The sequence below is a fragment of the Pocillopora verrucosa genome, chromosome 10 (assembly GCF_036669915.1).
Source record: "Pocillopora verrucosa isolate sample1 chromosome 10, ASM3666991v2, whole genome shotgun sequence".
Lineage (NCBI taxonomy): Eukaryota > Metazoa > Cnidaria > Anthozoa > Scleractinia > Pocilloporidae > Pocillopora > Pocillopora verrucosa.
The window spans coordinates 16,512,907-16,531,205 of record NC_089321.1 but is presented as its reverse complement, the minus strand read 5'-3'; the positions used below and the strand labels follow the sequence as shown (position 1 = coordinate 16,531,205).

The following is an 18,299-nucleotide window of genomic DNA, read 5'->3' as shown; positions in this document are numbered from 1 at the left end:
AAATTTGCACCAATGAGTTATTTCCATACCTGCAATTCGTGCTGATGTTGTTGCTGAAGTTGCTGTAACTGGTGTTGGAAGTTTTGGTAGAGGAGCTGTTGCTGCAGCTCCTGTTGCTGCTTGAGATAGAAAATGTCTGAAAGTTGTTGTTGTTGGCTGGGTGACAGAATAAAGCGTGGCATGGCTACTCCTTCTGGAGAAACTGTTGATGCATAATGGTTCATGTCTGAAAGACAAAGAAAAACTTATGGTTGCATACATGAACATGAAGGAAGTAATATGAAGAGAATTCTATGGCCCAGGGTTAATTCCTGACCTGATATCACATTGAGTAAATCCTTTCACTACCAAGATCTCATTACTAATTCTCCTTGCTGTCTTCCATACTACTGATCCCCAAATTGATATTTTTTTTTATTCTCATCACTCATCTGCTTGATATTGTATTTCTTATTTAAAGGAGAAATTATGTCCTGCCCCACTTGCTGTTTTCCAAGCTCTCTCAAATTTTCTCCTCCACAAAAACCTAACACACCTATTACCAACTTGGCCTTGATGCCCTTACAGATGAACAAATTAAAACATAACAATTCTCATTGCTCACTATTATTTGTCTGTGCTTTTGAGAAATAAATGCTTTTACTGAAATCATCAGTCAAGATCCTCTTCAGCTGCTTCAGTTGCAAAAATTGAAAATACAGACTCAGAGAGAGTCCTCCATTAAAAAAAAGACATCAAGATTTGATTCAATTGTCTCCCCAATAAGTTTTAAATAAACCCTCTTCTCTCTAGTCTGACCCTCTCTCCATCAAGCACTCTGTTTCTGAGCCCCAGAAATCGGTAAGTTCCCACACGGCTAATTAGAGTATTTCTGGCAAATAGACATTGTAGGTACAGTGTAGGCCAACATCAAGTTTTTCAGTTATTCTAAATGTACTTCTCTCCAATTCAACTTGAGTTGATAATCTATATAGCCAGTGGAATAGGAGATTGTAATTGATTTAGGTAAAATGGCATACTGGTTCAAATTCATCCTTTCTTACAACTAATTTTACAAGCTACATTTGTCTAAAAATTCCTTATTTTTATTTTCTCTTTTTACATAGATATTCACTTACTTGCCACACTACAAAAATTTGCAACAAAGCATGATACATTAAGTTAGATATTACAATGTATATGGCAAGGAGTCCACAAGGCTAATATACAGATAGGTTTCCTCCCAAAAGAACACACATTCATGCAAATATATAAACAAACTAGACAGATACAGGTGTGTAGGTGTGATGCATACATGTAGTACAATAAAGGACAAAATCCCTCATAGAATAATTCCTTACAGAAAAAATTTACTTACCACTAAAATTTTGCACTAAGGGGACCACTGGTATCCTACTGTTAGTGGATGTCACTCTTGTGGGAGAATCTGAAGAAGAAATCAACAAGACTAGGCTAAGATACTAGGAAAATTTGGCGTGTTTATTTGTTGTGGACTTAAACCTCAATCTTACATACTTGAAGTACTACACATTTCAAAATCTAAGGATCAAGAATGAATTGAATGCTATACAAACCAACACAGTAAAGAACAAAGTAAAAACTGATTATCTTGATGTCAGTCTTTCATGCTGAACTTAATTGTGTGCCTTGAAACTTGAGTCTGGGCCCATTAAAGGTTTTGGTGATTGAGAATCAGAGGATTCATTCAAGTTTTGAGTGACTTTCAATTTAAATTTGACCAGTAATGCACACTTGAACTTCTTAAAAGATTCTCCAACCTTAGTCAAAGCTGACAATAGCACTCAAAATGGGTTGGTGACATGAACTTCCAAATACTGTAAGAAGTTTTTGTGGCCCAAACGTGGCAGCGTTACTTTTGATATGAAATTGTAGTCTCACGGAGTTATTTATAATCCGTACTAAATCACAAGTTCAGGTGAAACCTACAAACTATAAAATTGTGAAGCACTTTCTTAAATTCTAATTTTCTGCAAAAATTCAAACAGCCAGTCCTGTCTTATTTACAGACAAAATTCTCAGTATCATTGCAGACCATCCCAATCAAATTCAGAGAAATCTATGATGAATCATATAATATAAATACCAACATACTTAAACAATGTTTTCACTGTTAGTGATATATAAAGATGGCAGTGATCATCCGGTTATGAATACTATTTGAGCAGTAGTGAAAATAAAGCTTGAAAATAAATTTCAAGCTTGTATGGGAGTTAAACTCATGACCTCTGTGATATTGGTGCAGTTCTCTATCAATTGGACTAACCCATCAACTGGGTGCTTGTCATTTTGTGGTTTTTAATAAGCCCATGAGTACAGAATGAATGAAAATATACACATCATACAGTAATACAAAGAGATGAATATAGGAAGTCAAAAGTTATCAGCTTGTATGACAATGGCCATAAATTGACAATTTGTTCAGCAACAACAGCTACAATTTCTAAACCAACTACTGACCAGAAAAGGGAAATCAGTAGCCCTTGTGAGGACAACTACAACAGAATATCCACTGTTACCCTTTGGCTCAGCTACTTAGTTAATATTAATGCATCTAACTATTTTGCTGGAGGTCAGTTTCTAGAATAAGCCTATCTTGGATCAACAAAAAATGCTGAACTATACTTTGTTGTAACACCAGCTGCTTCACACTTTTATTCTCTAAAAAGCACTCACAGCAGCTCTGAAATTGTAAACCAGCTCTTTAAAAAACATAAATGCAACAAGACAAGCTTAAATTTATCACCCTTTTAGTTTACCATACAGCATGAACATATTGTGAGTTTTGAATTACTTGATTGTGGATTTTGCCAATTTCTTCTATCCACTAATAAAAGTAGTATTTTTTGCGGCAAAAAAATCCAACAAAATAGAGTGCTTCAAAATTATTTGCCTTTTATTAAGTCCAATGAAAAAGTCTCAGAGAACAAGCAAGGTTGGGGTATGTTATTTTTAGATTTTGTAACTGTGTAAGTCAAGCAATGCTAATGACCTACTCATTAGATCTCCTCCTCAAAAAAAAAAACAAACAAAAAAAAAATAGTGAAAATTGCCTGGCTCCTAATGTGTGGCTTTAAAGCTCAGTTGGTAGTAGCACCCAACTAAAATCCAGGAAACACATGTTCGAATCCTGTCAAAACCTGAAAATTTTAAATAGATGGCTTTCACTTACAAATTTGATCACAATTAGATCACAATTGCCAGAAAAGCCGCAGTTCAAATGAATGAAAGATAACATTGACTGAGAAATAAATATACATATTTAGTTCTCATGGTGAATATCATTATTCCAAATGTTATTTAAAAACAATTCTGTATCAAGTGCACCCCCTGAGGCAAATCCAACTCTGTGTTATTGTCAAGACTGAGAGAACCTTTAAAAAGTATGTTACTTAAAATAAATGCAGACTGCATTCTAATGAGAAAGCTCCTCACTTGATTTTCACTACCCAAGTGCATTTAACAGAGACTTGTATTAGACTTAACACTTTACTAAGTTCACATCTTCTTTAACAGAAGCCAGGGTCTGATTTTCCCACTCCCTGAAAAAATTTCCTCCTTTGCTCTGAAAATGCCTGGAGCAATTTTGCATTAAAATTAAAAAAAAAGTGTTTTTACTTGCATCCTCAAATCTCATTGTACCTATATCTACTTAAAAACCAAAACTGGAAATAACAGGTGATAGCTGATTGCAAATTTCTCAGTTGATGATTGCTATTTTTAAAAGCTCAGTAAAATTAGCATGTTAATTCAATCTCCCAGAGAACCAATTATAGCTGATGAAAAATTAAAAGACAAGCTGTTTAAGAAAATATCTGCTTTAATTTTTAAACCTTATGTCGAATAAATAAATTTGCTTGTATATAAACGTAACCAAAATTTCACATTTCTGTCTTTCCCAAAACTTGAAATGGTACATGTATACCATGAAAAGATATTAATTCTGTATACTTTTATAGATGAAAAGTACTTTCATCATCTGCCACATTAACAATGAGCCACAAATTAAAAATAGTATCTTTGCAGAAAAAGGTAAGAATATTGAACATGTGTTTCTAAATGACGAAAATAAAAGAAGTTGAGGTGGTGATGAAACAATGAGTGAAGAAATATATGTATGAACTATAATGACAGAGATTAAAATTAATCCGGATTTGATATCAGCGTTGAGGAAATACATTAAGTTCAAACATCAGCAACAGTGAAAAATAAATGAATATCCAATCAAAGGCAAATACAGCTGAACTGAAAGCTTCTTATGGACACACATTTACTGAGCAGTTGCTACAAGTCAGAATGCTAAAATTAGTAACCATACCCTACCAGACAAACCAAGAGTCCAAGAGGGAAAGGTACAAATGAGTTGAAATTGTTCAAAGCCAAGAAAACTGGGCTCCAAAAGAGGTTCAGCTGCTTGGAAGATATCTCTCTTAGCAACAACACAACCAAAACCAAGAAGTGTGGGACTGCATGTAATATTTCCTAACTTGTCACAGATCTGTCACAAAATTTAACTAGGGTAGAATCTATTATTGGAAACTAAACAGTAGAGCCTATGAACAACAAATAAAGCTCTGATTTATAATTAAAAAGAGAGAAAAGATCAGAATTTGAATTGCTTCCTTATATATATGTCCCTGGTTTGGCTTCAAGCTCATTTCTATTCACCCTGCAAAATCATTCCTATGAAATTGTCTGACCCAAAATATATAACTCTCTCCACTACTTTATTTAGAGCTGTCAATAAGAGTCACAAGCTGGCCAAGATAGGCTACTAGTCCAGTGTTCATAAGAAGCACTAGTTGCCAGCATTTTCAACAGCTTTGTTTTAACAACAGTTTCTGATGCAACAGATACTTTATTATGACAAGGCAGTAAAATACCTGTCCTCGTCAGAAAGAAATTCTAACCTTTACATTATTTTTGTTTGTAACCAGAAAGATTGATTAAAACTTGAAAGAAATCATTAAGAAAAGGTTAGAGGAATACAAATGAACAGGATAAATGCTTGTGTCTTCTGGGCCCACACTTGTTTCAAATCAGCCGAATCCTTTATGACTGGCTTTCAAAAAATCTCTGGGAACATTGCTAGTCTGACATCTGTATTCTGCTTCTATTACCTTATTTTACCAAAAATGCTGATGAATTGTTGCACATTCTAACCACTATTGAAATACTATCACAGAAGTTTGTATAGCAACCATTTCCCAGTTTTAAGAAAAATGAATAGTTTCCATAATTCACCAGTTAAAGGCTTAATCATGTAGTTTGACTGTCCAGGTGAGTACAAGTGAGGTGTCACTAAAGGTGTGTCAAGAGAAATGGATCTTTTTCAAGTTGGCAGGGGAGTTTGAGCTAACTGGATTCAAGGTAGTGGGGCTCTGCGGTTTACATTAACAAATCTCATCATTTTGATTGGCCAAGAGAAATGTAGTTTTCACGTGACATAATGCAGATGATAGGTAGAGCAGTGCAGAAAAGAGGTATTCTAGAGCAAAAAAGATGACATGACTAACACTTAAGCTGGGCTTAGAATTTTTTTTTGACCTGGGAGACTCATGAAGGCATTTTAAACATTGCTGTTTTGATTGAATGCTATAGTGTTGACAAAATGCTCAATGACATATGAGTTTGAATAAATTATTTTGGCTTATGGCTTGCACGCTTTGCTTCTGCATAATTGTTAAAAGACCATTTCTACATTATTTCATACAGACCATTGACATAAGACTTTTCTTATGAAATTTGAAATAAATAAGCGCACAAAATTTTTTTCAAAGACCTTAAATTTGTCTCCCCTATGGGCATGTGCAATTTAGTTCACCTGAAAGCCGACTGGAAGATTCCGTTCTCATGCCTACTTGTTCCAATTGCACGTAGAATCACGTGATTACCTGAACAAATTCCCATAACAAAATAGTTTGGTTGAAAATTCTCAAGGCCTTAACTTAATATTGCTAATTATTAATATCAAGCTCAATACTATCTGATATAACTGAATGTCGTATGAAACTTAACATTGCCTCACATGAACTACTACATTAATGCCCAGAAAACATATTCATCTGTTTGTGCAGACTTTGTACTTTGAAAGATGTGTTTACATTTGTGTCAACACATTGATGGCTTAATGCTTTACGCTAGATGCATTTTTATTCATTCTGGGTTAAATTTCAGCATTTAAGTATAAAAAAAATTCTTAGGCTCAAGTTACACTTCAGACCAAACTTTGTCTAGTTCAAAGGTAAGTTTTGAAAAGACAATTTTTATCAGGGCAAGGGAAATAAGTGTAATAATTGTATCAATAGTAAAACCTTCAAGGCAGGGAAAGATGCAAATAAGCAAAGATCAATTTAAAGGAAAGGGGACTGAGAACAACCTTAGCCATGACAGTTCTAAGCCAGAATTATACCAGACCACATTTGGAAATGCACGTACATTGTATTCCTACTGTTCAGGATCTGCAAGCAGTAGCTCACACATCTATAAATAAACTAGATACATGTTACTCTGTTAATTATAGGAACCATATCTGTATTAATGGATTAATGTTACCTAACATGCACAAAAGCAGAGGGCTGCTTGGCCAAAGGACTATTTTACATCTTGCAAATACAGACAGCAATGCTATTCATAGGATCACAAACATTTATATCTTTGCATAAAATCTACGAGGGTGGTAGACACATTTTGCACCAATTTCTCTTCTAAGAATGTGCTATAAAAAAAACAACAACAAAACAAACAAGATAGCACAAGCTGAGGAACCCTTCATTGTATACACTTTGATAAGACTGTGCTTAACAGAAAAAGACAGTCACAGGTAAAAATGTTATAAAAATCATGAGATACATTTACTGTAATAACAGAAATGGTAAAAATGGAACTGTTTTTACTAAATACAGCTTTATATTGATAGAATAATGCCCTACATCGAATGTAACCAGACCAGTTTGATTTGTAATGTTCCACACAAGCTTAAAAGTAATCTGAGCAAATAATGTACACACCAATGAACTGGACGAGGAATAAAAAGCAGCAACAAGAAGCCATTTGTTTACAAAATAAATGATATATTTCAAGTGCATTATCAGAATACAATTTTTATACACGACTGTCAAATTTCGCCATAGCAGTATGACAAAGCCCTCCATAAGATTTGCAATGTACTAATTTAGACTTCAAAGATGACAGACTGATTTGAAATATGAAACATTGAAGACAAGATACAAAGCGAACAAGTCACCCCTTTGTGTTGAAATATATGACTGCACGACAATACTTTTCTTTCATTTTGGAAACTTGCTAACCTTCCAGATTATAAAAACTACGATCATGTGCAGAATTTGATCTGTACAATCAGCACCTTCTAGTTTCAAAATTTAATATATTTCCGATATTTTATGGATAATAATATTTGTTTGCCTGCTAGCTAGCCATGTATAAAAGAGAACAAAAAGTAGTTTTTCGTAGCCGTCTTTAAACTGTTCAAACTCCTACATTTGATAACTTTCGCTCCATTTCAGTTGCTGCAAATATTTTAGTTTCTACAATAATAGACTGTGCAGAAAATATCAGATCGAGAAGTTGAAAAAATACGTACAATGTAGATAAACCTCGCGCGCAGAATAGCTAGATCGCTATGAGCAAATTTGTGTGCAAAGCTGTTATGACAGATGGTAAACAAAAAAAAGACAACCGAGGGTATAGGCGTAATCAAAGACGGAATCTTCCGGTCAGCTTTAAATGCAAAATACATTTAGTATTTCCCATCGGTAGAAATACATCGCGGAAAAAATGGATCCGAAAATTGGAGACAGTTTTCTCTCTAGGTCAGAAGAATTTTTGTCACAATCTGGCCGCGAAAACACCAATGCATTTTTCAAGATAGTAAATTTAAGAGCTGCAGGCAAAAGTATAAACTTAGAGAAACTGACGTCGTGGAATAACCGGCTATCGAGTCTCTAATCTGAATTACTATTCGACTAGCCCAAAAGGCATGATCGCATGAAAAGCTGTCTTTATTCTCTCCCTGAAAGCCCAGAATCCATCGTTAATTTCGCAAAAAAAGGACAAAATTGAATCAACTACCTGCTTCGACTCTTCTTTCCATCGTCGAGTATTTGCTACATCTGCTAAGTTCTAGGAATGTGGTGAAGAACTGGTGTTTGAGTCACAGGCGCCTTTTAAAAAATTCCCTCAAGCTCGCCAGTACAGTTCCACACTAACATGGTTTACTAACTGAAAGAGAAATACTACATCATCGACGAACCTTACCAAAAACTAAAACCTAGCTCTTACAGAACCAGTTTGCCGTTTATCTAAAGCGTGCGATGGTTGAGTAAGATCGATGAAGTTGACAAATGTATGCTGAATATAAGTTGAGCTTGTGTTCGTTATGAGCGATATGGCGTGAAGATCCGAGCGTTTCTCGCTTCCATGGAAGCGAATCGGCATAATTATCGACAAAACAGAAAAGCGTTGAATTTTACCTATCTTTCCAAGGAAGACGGCCGATTTTCAGTCTCGTGATTGCTCCAGAGCACTTAAAAAATACAATAAGTTGGCAAAGTATAAAGCGTCTAGCTGGAGAACAACATTGATCGGAAGGCAAGGAACGTCACGTGACCCTCCTAGCCCAATCCAGGCCTTATTTTTCGCACCTTTATTACATACAGCGCTGTAGAGTTTATTCAAGTCTAAATATAGCTTGCCCTATTTTAGCAGTAGATTACAGATAAAACGCCGCATGAATAAAATATGCCGCACGAAATTATTTTCAGGCGCAGAAACGACGCAAGATAGAAAAGGATCGCTAGACAAGGAAGAATTGCATCGAATTTCTTCAAATTTTACGGCGCATCAAGGGCCGTTTTCCACTTCATCGAGGGTCGTGGACAGCTCACGAATCAAGCAATCCACTATGACGTCAATTGACGTCAAAGGTTTTCGCGAACACACAGAATGTCCTAGAGGTTACAGAGGAGGCAAGATTGCATATCTGTCTATCGTTACAACTGTTGTGACTTCTAAATTTTATTTGACTGGAAATGAGCACTTCATTCGAGTAAACAGCACTTTTATTCAATGACTTGAAGATAAAAGGACCACAGTGATTGCCAATATTCTACATTTGACATCCCGCACTCGCGCCATTGAAAGCTGTCACCACGTGCTAGCGAAAGTTACCGCAAATTAATTTCTAGCGTCTCTCGTAGCACAAAATTCATTCTCGTCACAATGTAAATGTGAAAAATTAACGATATTTGAACTATTTATAAACGTGCGAAGGAAAAAAAATTGTGTAATCACTCCGTTTTAATAGAGGCGTAACTAGGTGGAAAAAAATAATTTTCTAATTGAACCCGTTTTTCGTTTATTCGTTGAAAGGCGACATTTTCCATTTCCTTTTTTTTTTTTCCTTTTATGTTATTTTTTTTTCTTTCTCTCTCTCTTTCTTTCTCTTTTTAAATTGGAAAACAGTTTACTGTGGGTGGTATAATGCCCCAGCAACCACTCCAGCGTGGAAAATGATAACTGACTGTGACCTACCTTATGTGGAATTGATATTGAACAGCCACAAAAAATAGAAATGAAACTATAGTCCCTCAGTACCCATTGTAAATAAACAGGTAATGCAAACATTGGGCTCCTCCAAAGGAAACAGTTCATCGGCAATTTAAAAATTTTGCTCCCTTTTAACCTCAATCGTGACTAAGCATCTACTTTCCCCTTTCAATATCATCCCTTAATCGCACATTAAGGTCACGAGAACAAAGGAAGTGACCACCAACTAAAGAACCTCTCGATTGAACAAATTCTTCCGGCAAATTCTCCTTGTCAACACCTTAAGAAATGTATGGGAACAGTGTGGAGAATATGCGAACTGATGTTAGGGTGTAAAGGGTGAACAGGCTATCCCCTTTATCATTCCGTGATCGAAACGAACGGTTATTGTGTTAAACGGTGTTCGGTACGTACAGAAACAGTGGATAGCGTTCAAAGCGCGCTCTGATTGGCTAGTCAAACTCCAGATATCAAGAGTATAAATTTTTCGACACAAAGGTACATCAACTGGTGACCTTAATCTCCCTGGACGTCTAGATGAAAAGGCCCGGGTTAAATTTCCATACTGTGAAAAACTGTTTGGTTCTTTTTAATCTACGTAAAAGTTGGGATCTTCAAATTTAAGACACGATTTGACTTAAGAGCTGTTTACTACGGCCTGCAAAGAAAATGGGCGATTTTCATCTTCTAAGTGTCGATGTTAATGTTAATGATGTTAATTTTATTTCACTCGACCAGTTAGGATCCCACACAAACTGCGGCGTAACCACTTGAATTTAGAGAAAGAGTATGAGAATATCGAAAAGCGTCATAATGAAGCATGTGATTATGACGAATATTCTCGTTTAACTTAAAAAAAATTGCTTTACTTTATGAAGTCGTTCTACTATGTACTCAATAAAGTGCTTCCGTTGCCGAACCCTTTAAATAGCTAAAATTTCGTTGTCTTCAGTCATAGAAATATGACATACTAAGTGAAAACTACATCAATTTTAGGGTTAAATGAGAGTATTCGCTGCAACTGTGACATGAAGCAATATTCTAATGCATTCCTCTCGAAATTCAAATATACAAACGTTCACACTTAATGTGTGGGTACTCTGTGCTTGACCCTGTGATTATGTTGTTATCACGATACATTGCCTGCAGTATAGTGACAATCTTACTTTCAGAGTGTCCTTCTCTAGATCTTTAGGCGTTCGTTGTTCGTCTCTTCAAAGACAAGGCAGCATAAGATGGAGAAGGTTGGTATCTGACTATGGAGTCAGGAATTATTGCTTTACCTTTCTGAATTAGGCAATGTTAAAATTGTTTCGATTTTCGCACTGAATTATACGTCACTGTTTTAGGCTGAGGGCCAGCTGGCATACATAGTTACTTTTTTTTCAGCACTCTCGAATTGTTGGGCTAATTCCGGCGGTATTTACTTACAGGAAGCAGGAGCCCATTACTGGGCTGGACGGAAAGTTACTGATCAGCACAGAGCAGCAACTCCTATCGCAACTATCGTTGGATAAACTCCAAAAATTACCAGTTGTTTTTGACAATATAGAAGAAGTTAAAAAAAGGAATTCATATTTTTAAGATGGGTTACCTTACCCACCCCTCCCCCCTTCCTCCGAGCTGATTGCTCAGATCGTATATCGTTTCTTACATTGAATTAAGTACGATATGATGCTTAAATATGAGGGATATGTACAAAGATTCCATTTGAACTTAGCTTGTCTAGATTCTATAGATTCGTGTAAATAAAATGTCGATAGGTTGTTCTTAGCCTTCCATTTTCCCTAGGAATATTGTACAAACGAGAGTAGCAGGAGATTTCGCGCACCCGACCGCGCATGGGGGTGGGGTGGTTGAGGAGAAATATACTTTTTTTTTCTCGTTCCGCGCTCAATCTCGCCAGCTCTCTTTACGCTTGTAATTCCTCTTAACTACAAATGAAAAATCAAAATGGTTTTCAAAGACAAGATCGAAGCGAAATCATTGCTTGTTTCTCTTAAGAACATAATCCCCTGTCATGTATTTCAGTTGGTAGAAAATTTCGTCATCTTGAGCCGTATGTAAGTAGTTTACGTAAGGTAATCATTCGCTGCCTTTTTTTTTTTTAACTTTTTCAACTATATACACTTGCGTTTGATTCTTTCTGAAGCAAGAAATACGAAGAGGAAAGTGAAAATATGGGCTTTCGTTGGCTAAGGGAATGGGTATTATTCTTTCTCTTATACAAACGTTATTGTTTGGAAAACGGAAACAGCGTAGCTTGAATAGCCACAATTGCCCTTGACATCCTTATAGTTCCAAAATTACCCTAAAATGTCTTAATAAATGAAAGTTGCTTCTCGAGATCGTAAGCTTCATGTTCTATCTGGTCACATACTTGTGAAGAAACATAGGCATGCTATGCGTGCAAGAGTTATTTTTGGGGGTTGGGTGGATTACTCGAAACATTGTAAGTGATGTCTAACTTCTTACAAAAGGAAAGAAGAGTATTAACGCGGAAATAACGAAAATGTCGAATTAACTCACACACAGGTGTTTTGTGGCAGATTGTGTGTGATGTGCGAATAACTGTAACCAAAAATAAACTGTATTGGTGCCACGGATACCTATTAGTACAAAATGCAGACTGCAGACCGGATACAAAACGTAGACTGCAGACTGCTGAATGGGTACAAAATGCAGACTGAGAATCTAAAGAGTTTTTCGTCTGGTTTGTGATAACAGGTCATCTTACAACTTGACGAGCGTCACGCAATCGCTTTTCCGCGATCAGCTTTCACGATTATTTGCACTATTGTGGAATATTCCTAGCCCATTTCTTGATGAAAATCGATCGTAATATAAATTTCAAGCCTTCATGTAGTTTTCTCACTTTGCGCGCAAGTTGGTCGGTGTGATGTCTGAACGGATTTTACCAACGTAATAAAAGTAGATGTAGGTGTAAGTGAGATGTCACTCTTGAATATTTAACACGCGCCACATTCGAGAAACAATTGACAGCTTTGCACGTGGTCCGTATTCTCATCTTTTTAAGCGGTATGTGTTTATTTTGTGGACAAAAATGCGGACCGATACCAAAACTGTTCCTTCGACTTGATATATTTTCGAAGTTTGTAGATCATATCTTATTTAACCTACCTTATAAAAATAAATTTAACCTACTTTATAAAAGAAAAAGGGGACTTTTTTTCCTTGTTTACATAGCCACATCCAAACACTTGGAAGGGGGGTTGGAAAAAGCCCTCCTAGGTTTCCAGAGCATAACTCTCTTAAAGGGAAGTTTGAGTGGAAATGTGCCGCTGGGGGTTTGAAACCCTGGCCTTGTTTAAGACACACAATTACCATATGTGGTACTGATAGACATCATTAAGCCACGTCTAGGAATCTCACACGATATTTAGAACTTGATTAGGAAAAAATGCTAGCATAAGGAGGGGAATGACAAGGAAGTTCTAGGGTGCCCTTTGAGAGCAATGGGCCTTAAATTTTATAGTTGATAACATGCAAACTCGTATTTCAGGAGCTGAAACCGAACATGGCCTGCGCATCACTCGATGCTCATTCGAGAAATACGGCATCAATGTCGACATGACAATCTTGTAAGTACCCTAGGGTTTTACATGGTATGATTTCTTTATGAAAAATCCTTCCTACAAACGAGTATTGCAAATTGGTACTGCCAACATTCACACCCTATTTACAAATTCCGATCCAGAAAGACACCTTCATCCTTCAAGACTCATACGAGTGAAACTGTTTGCTCTGTTGAAGATTAGGAGAGGACAAGTCTTGTGGGAAAGTAGATTAAACAGCTCACAGGATGGACTATCATCACATCATCATAATGACTTGGATGTACAGATCAGTTATGAATTGTTTCGAGAATTCGAACAAATTTGAATTGATAAGACAAGACGCATATGTCTTGCGCACAAGAACGCGAAAAGATTAGTCGCATGAAATCAATCGCTTACACATTTGCCCTCGTGTATGTACACCGATCTTTCCGTTTCAGGATTATCAGTCTCAAGCTATTTGATAAAGTGACTGATTTAGTTTTACCAACACACCCTAGTAAGCTGAAGTCGCTCACAAAACGTTGTTCCACGCGAGACACAGCGCATTGCAATACTCTTCACTGCTATACCAGCTATATCTGACGCAAATGTTTGCATTGGCTTCGTCAGGAAATTCCAACCGAGACCGTTTTTAATATGCAACTTAGCTGTACTTAAAATCCACTCATCAGCAAGAATATAACAGTGAATCGTGATATTAAAATAGAATCTTATGAAGGAGCTGTTTTCGTAAAATTTATTGAGAACTCGTCTTCACTCTAATTAGGTTGTGATCCTGAGAGACAGGGAGTGAGTTTGGCAGTATAGACTTTCTCATTCTCAAACTTGGCACTCCTACAGAGAGCATAAAAATATTATGATTTATAGATAGACTTATCAGCACACTTACTTGTCACAGATACGTGTCATAAACCTGTTTAGAACACCAAATGAGTCATATCAGCACCCACTGCTTTCGATATACCGTCGTTCAAAAAGGTTTGATTGCGCCCGAGTTAGAAACGTCAATGAATAGTAAACGACCACTTTGCACTGATTCCGTCATCATCGAATATAATCTGCCACTGCAATCGTAGAGAATGCGCCGATTTTAAAAAGATATTTGCTGTCTTTGAACATGTTTTATGGCCACAATTAATCTTAAATCAATATTTTGCTGTTATTGTCTCAAGTTGCGGCGACTCAAGTTGACTGATATTTCGTTTCGCCGTTGTTTTCCACAGGGAAGTTAAAGCAGTTACAATAATCAAAACTTACCAACCGTTCAGTGTCCAGAAATATGAACTTATCTAGGATATGACGTGATCTCACCAAGCTAACAAAACCTAGAGTCTGACTGGAGATTAACTGGATATTGAGCAATGCTTTAATGAGGATCAAGTAGTCTCTCGACTGAAGGACCTGTCTAAGTTCCTGAGAGTCCAAAAACAATATAAGATAACATTTGATCGATGTTCTTGTCGTGACTTTTTCCCACAGCTATTTAGAGTTGACACCATAAAAGGCTGTGGAGGAAAATTTGATATGATTATCTCAATCTTAAAGCGTGGGAGAGGCGCAAACAGAAATCTTGACATTATATAATCATAGAAAACTGGTCATCTTCATGTACGGTTTTTTGTTCTGCGCAATCAAACATTTCCAGGCGTGTTGTTAGGTAGTTTTAAAAACCTTCGATTATCATAGTATCTAAAAATTGCTAGAATCTAGACAGCCAAAATTGTGAATAATGATGCCCTATTTTTAGCCACAGTTTCATCCAAACTAATGCCTGGTGACTTGCAGAGGCAATTTACCATATGAAACTGTAAAAGAAATGAATAACGGATGAAACGAATTTTGTAAATTCATTTGTGAGGGCAACTGCTGTTCTGTCAGTCCATGTGGATTCCAAGCCATGCCTTAGTAAAAAATCGGGGATATTTGGGACTGTCCAGCACGCTCAGCTATCAGTCCATTCAAAAAGCTTTCAGTAAACGTGAGCAAAGTCACATGTTCCACAAACATCCGGAAAAAGTAACATCACTTCATTTGTCGCGAGCTGTCATAATAACTGAAGTCAGTGAACTTGAACTTCTCTCTATCAATTTACGCGTGCTATTTTTAACCTTGATTCAAGGAAGTCTTATATCAAGGATAACACATAAGTATTGATGTCGCTGAACCATCGTTTGAAAATACAAGTATCAGCGAGGATACTTCACATAACTACTACATATTTCTCCTTTTTTCCTTTTTAATGCGTTTCAAGAATGAAGAACGAAAACAGAGACAAATGTAAGTTTTCACATTAAAAGTGAAGTAGTTGATGTAATGCGGTAAAGACACTGTCACCAGAACCACAAGAGAACTCACTTCGACGTTACTGAAAGGTCCTGCGGAATACTGGAAAAGTGATTGTAAATAATTTAGGTTTGGTTTCCACCGGTAGCTGACCGGTCATTGGTTCATAATTAGTCTGACAAGTTTCAAGATTACCACTGTCTTTTGTTTCATCATTTTCGTTGCATCATCTCGAACTGCAGAGTGAAAAATGGCATTCTGTTCAAATGTGATTAATTAAACTGGCAATAGCAGTAGATAGCAATCGGCTAAAAAATTTACGGCGGTATTTTACAGTTTAACTCGAATAACGATCTATTATACGGTAGGCATTTGAAGGGTTCGTGTAATCAGAGTTAACCTCTCCTTCAAGCGTTCTTTCTGATTCTTTAGGTGTTGTTCAAGCCTCAGAGCTTCCTTAAGGAGTTCGTCAAGTTTGACTGGACAATATCTTTCGAAAGATTCACCCTCCCTGAAGATAAGATAAAAGTAAATGGTATAACAAGGTCATTGTTTGAGAGACTGAGTAAGGTCATAACAAATGATTATGTCTAAGAGGTGTTTTTCAGGGAAGACCACACCATTAAAACACACTACACGACCCGAAATATATAAACAAACAGTAAACCTGCCAAACGTGAAACACAATGCCAGCACACACTTGGTGGCAGCGGACTAAAATTCTGCTGTTTGTGGTTAACTATCAAATAAACGTTAGAACGTCACATTAAGTGGTATGTGTTTTATACCAGACATTGCTGTCTAGTATGAGGTCCTAAAACAAAAGGATCTTTATAATGACTAGTCTTTTACTACATAGCGAATATGAACATTTCTCATAGAACAAGCTTACGCAAATGGTTGTGCCCACTTCAAGTGTACCATCCTCATCTCTTGGCCAAGTTCTGCGAGCGGAAAGAAAACGACCATTCATACAATAAGCCATTGAATAAAGAACTAATACTGTCCACACGTGACAGTTCAACATTTTATTCATTGCCAATTAGTTTTGAGTGACAGATTGCGGTAAAATTTATTTATATCATAACTTATACTTACTTTAAACAGGTCCTGTTACTTAAATATTGCTTTCTCCCCATCGAAAACCAACATTCCTATATCTCAGTCCTATTGGCCCTATAACCTTTAACTTCCAGAAGTGATCAACATATAACTTCTCCTTATGATATCCATACATTAACTGGCAAACAGGTAATGAGAATACTCAGACTTATCAAGCAGAAGTTGTTGTCTGGATCTAACACCAAATTTTCGTAACTAGTTAAGAAGGAACGTGCAGCGGTTAGAGGAGAGAATTTAATAATCAGATCTTGGGAGTTAAGAGGCAAATCTAAAACTTCCCGAAACCAACCAAATCATGTAAGGCGGTTCCCCAATCTATTAACGGATTATAGAGCGAAGTAAGTTAGAGCACCGTGTACCAAAATGACACACCTCGCAACACGGCTTCAAGTTTTGATTTTTCATCACCGCTACTCGAGTCCTTGCTATCAAGGTGCAAAAAGGGACCTGTAATTAAAAATAATAGTGGCAGAGAAAAGTTGTTGGCATCCGAGAAACGAAAAGGCCCAATACTGGTATTTAACCTGTTAACCTCTCAGGCCAGATGTTAGGAACATATCTAAGGCCTTGGGAGGCTTTTTGATGAACGAGGGCCTACTGTAACAGTGCTGAAGGGCAGCGATTGGACTCATTTTGACTTACCTCCGTGCTTTACTTGTGATGCGATATCATCTGACGTGTTGCTCATCCGACTTTGATCTTGATTTTGAGCCACCTACCAACACAATCAATGAAACGTTGTTAAATGAAAGCTTTCCCAAAACTATTTGCTAAAAGAAAATAAATTATCTTTCAGTCATTGCAGTTCAGTTCATTTGTTATACGTCGAAAACCTTTTGTTTAGGTTTTACGGAAGGAAGGTAACATGCATTCGATGGGAGAAAAATTGGTACTGTGATCAAAATAGATTCAGCTCGCTTACATGAGTTGGAAGAATGACTTTCTGTTTCTTCGGCGGTTCTGGTTGTACAAAGCTTTCCTCGTGGCGTGGCACTCCTTTGTCGTGTTGTGCCGCTCTTTTTCGCGAGTCCGGTGGATTGGAAGAGTCATTTGATGTTGTAAAGTTCATGTTTTCCCCAAATAACTGAAAGTCGTCTTTGCTGCCAGAATTCATCGGCAGCTGTTTCAAAGCCATTCGAGAGAATAAAATCATTAAGGGTATTTTGATAACTTTCAAAAAGGTCAACATCGTCTAAATCAAATCTGCAATTGAAGTTCAAGCATGTGAAGCACGACAAACGCCATGGAAAACTTTGACGAAATTTCTTACTGGCTTACTAGTAATGCACATGTATATCAGTGAAGTACTCCTTTTTCTAAAGCTATGAGGTATAATTGACATTTACTTACCCTGCTAAGATTAGTTTGTCAGCTGGAATTGTTTAAAAACAATCTGCCTTGCTTTCATCCCTGCTCTTCTGCTGATTTTTGTTTTTTCTCTTCTTGTCCTGCACAAGCGCGACGGGATGTGACGTCATCTAACAGTTTTCCCGCCAAATGACCCATTTGCGCGGTTTAAAATGAACACCGAAGTACACCCTTCTCCCCAAGAGGAGGTTGATGAAATATTTCTAGTTTCTCCATAATTGCCAACCTTCAGATAAAAACATATTTATGCCTTGAAACAATTCCGAGGAGATTCTTTATAATGAAACTGCATAGGCCCCTACAGGTACAGGCTGGCACGAAGTGATTGGGAATAACAATTAGTCTTTTCACCCCTGGATC

The 18,299-nt window shown here is 36.8% G+C and overlaps 2 protein-coding genes across 4 annotated transcripts in view; both read right to left on the bottom strand.

The window, feature by feature from the left end:
* LOC131785536 (histone deacetylase 4) overlaps positions 1–14,325 on the bottom strand; it is a 35,068-nt gene extending 20,743 nt beyond the window's left edge. The window contains exons 1-4 of one of the 2 annotated variants that reach the window (XM_059102447.2): positions 8,511–8,634; positions 8,110–8,259; positions 1,358–1,426; positions 30–226 (exon numbers count right to left, since the gene is read on the bottom strand). In XM_059102447.2, the coding sequence (XP_058958430.1) occupies positions 30–226; positions 1,358–1,426; positions 8,110–8,131 (288 nt within the window). In that variant the 5' untranslated portion in view covers positions 8,132–8,259; positions 8,511–8,634. Of the gene's footprint in view, positions 1–29; positions 227–1,357; positions 1,427–8,109; positions 8,260–8,510; positions 8,635–14,055 lie in introns of those variants that run through there. The other variant, XM_066173113.1, reaches the window with a different exon arrangement.
* A 1,079-nt stretch (positions 14,326–15,404) lies between these two features.
* On the bottom strand, positions 15,405–18,014 carry LOC131786068 (uncharacterized). 2 transcript variants are annotated; one of them, XM_066173621.1, is made up of 6 exons: positions 17,922–18,014; positions 17,494–17,691; positions 17,214–17,286; positions 16,944–17,018; positions 16,342–16,393; positions 15,405–15,960 (listed from the first exon to the last, which is right to left on the bottom strand). In XM_066173621.1, the coding sequence occupies exons 2-6, from the start codon at positions 17,683–17,685 to the stop codon at positions 15,807–15,809; spliced, it is 546 nt and encodes a 181-aa protein (XP_066029718.1). In that variant the 5' UTR covers positions 17,686–17,691; positions 17,922–18,014; the 3' UTR covers positions 15,405–15,806. The 2 variants fall into 2 exon arrangements, with proteins under 2 accessions (XP_066029718.1, XP_058959036.1); XM_059103053.2 differs by lacking the exon at positions 17,922–18,014 and having other exon boundaries at positions 17,494–17,706.
* Between the last annotated feature and the right edge of the window lie 285 nt (positions 18,015–18,299).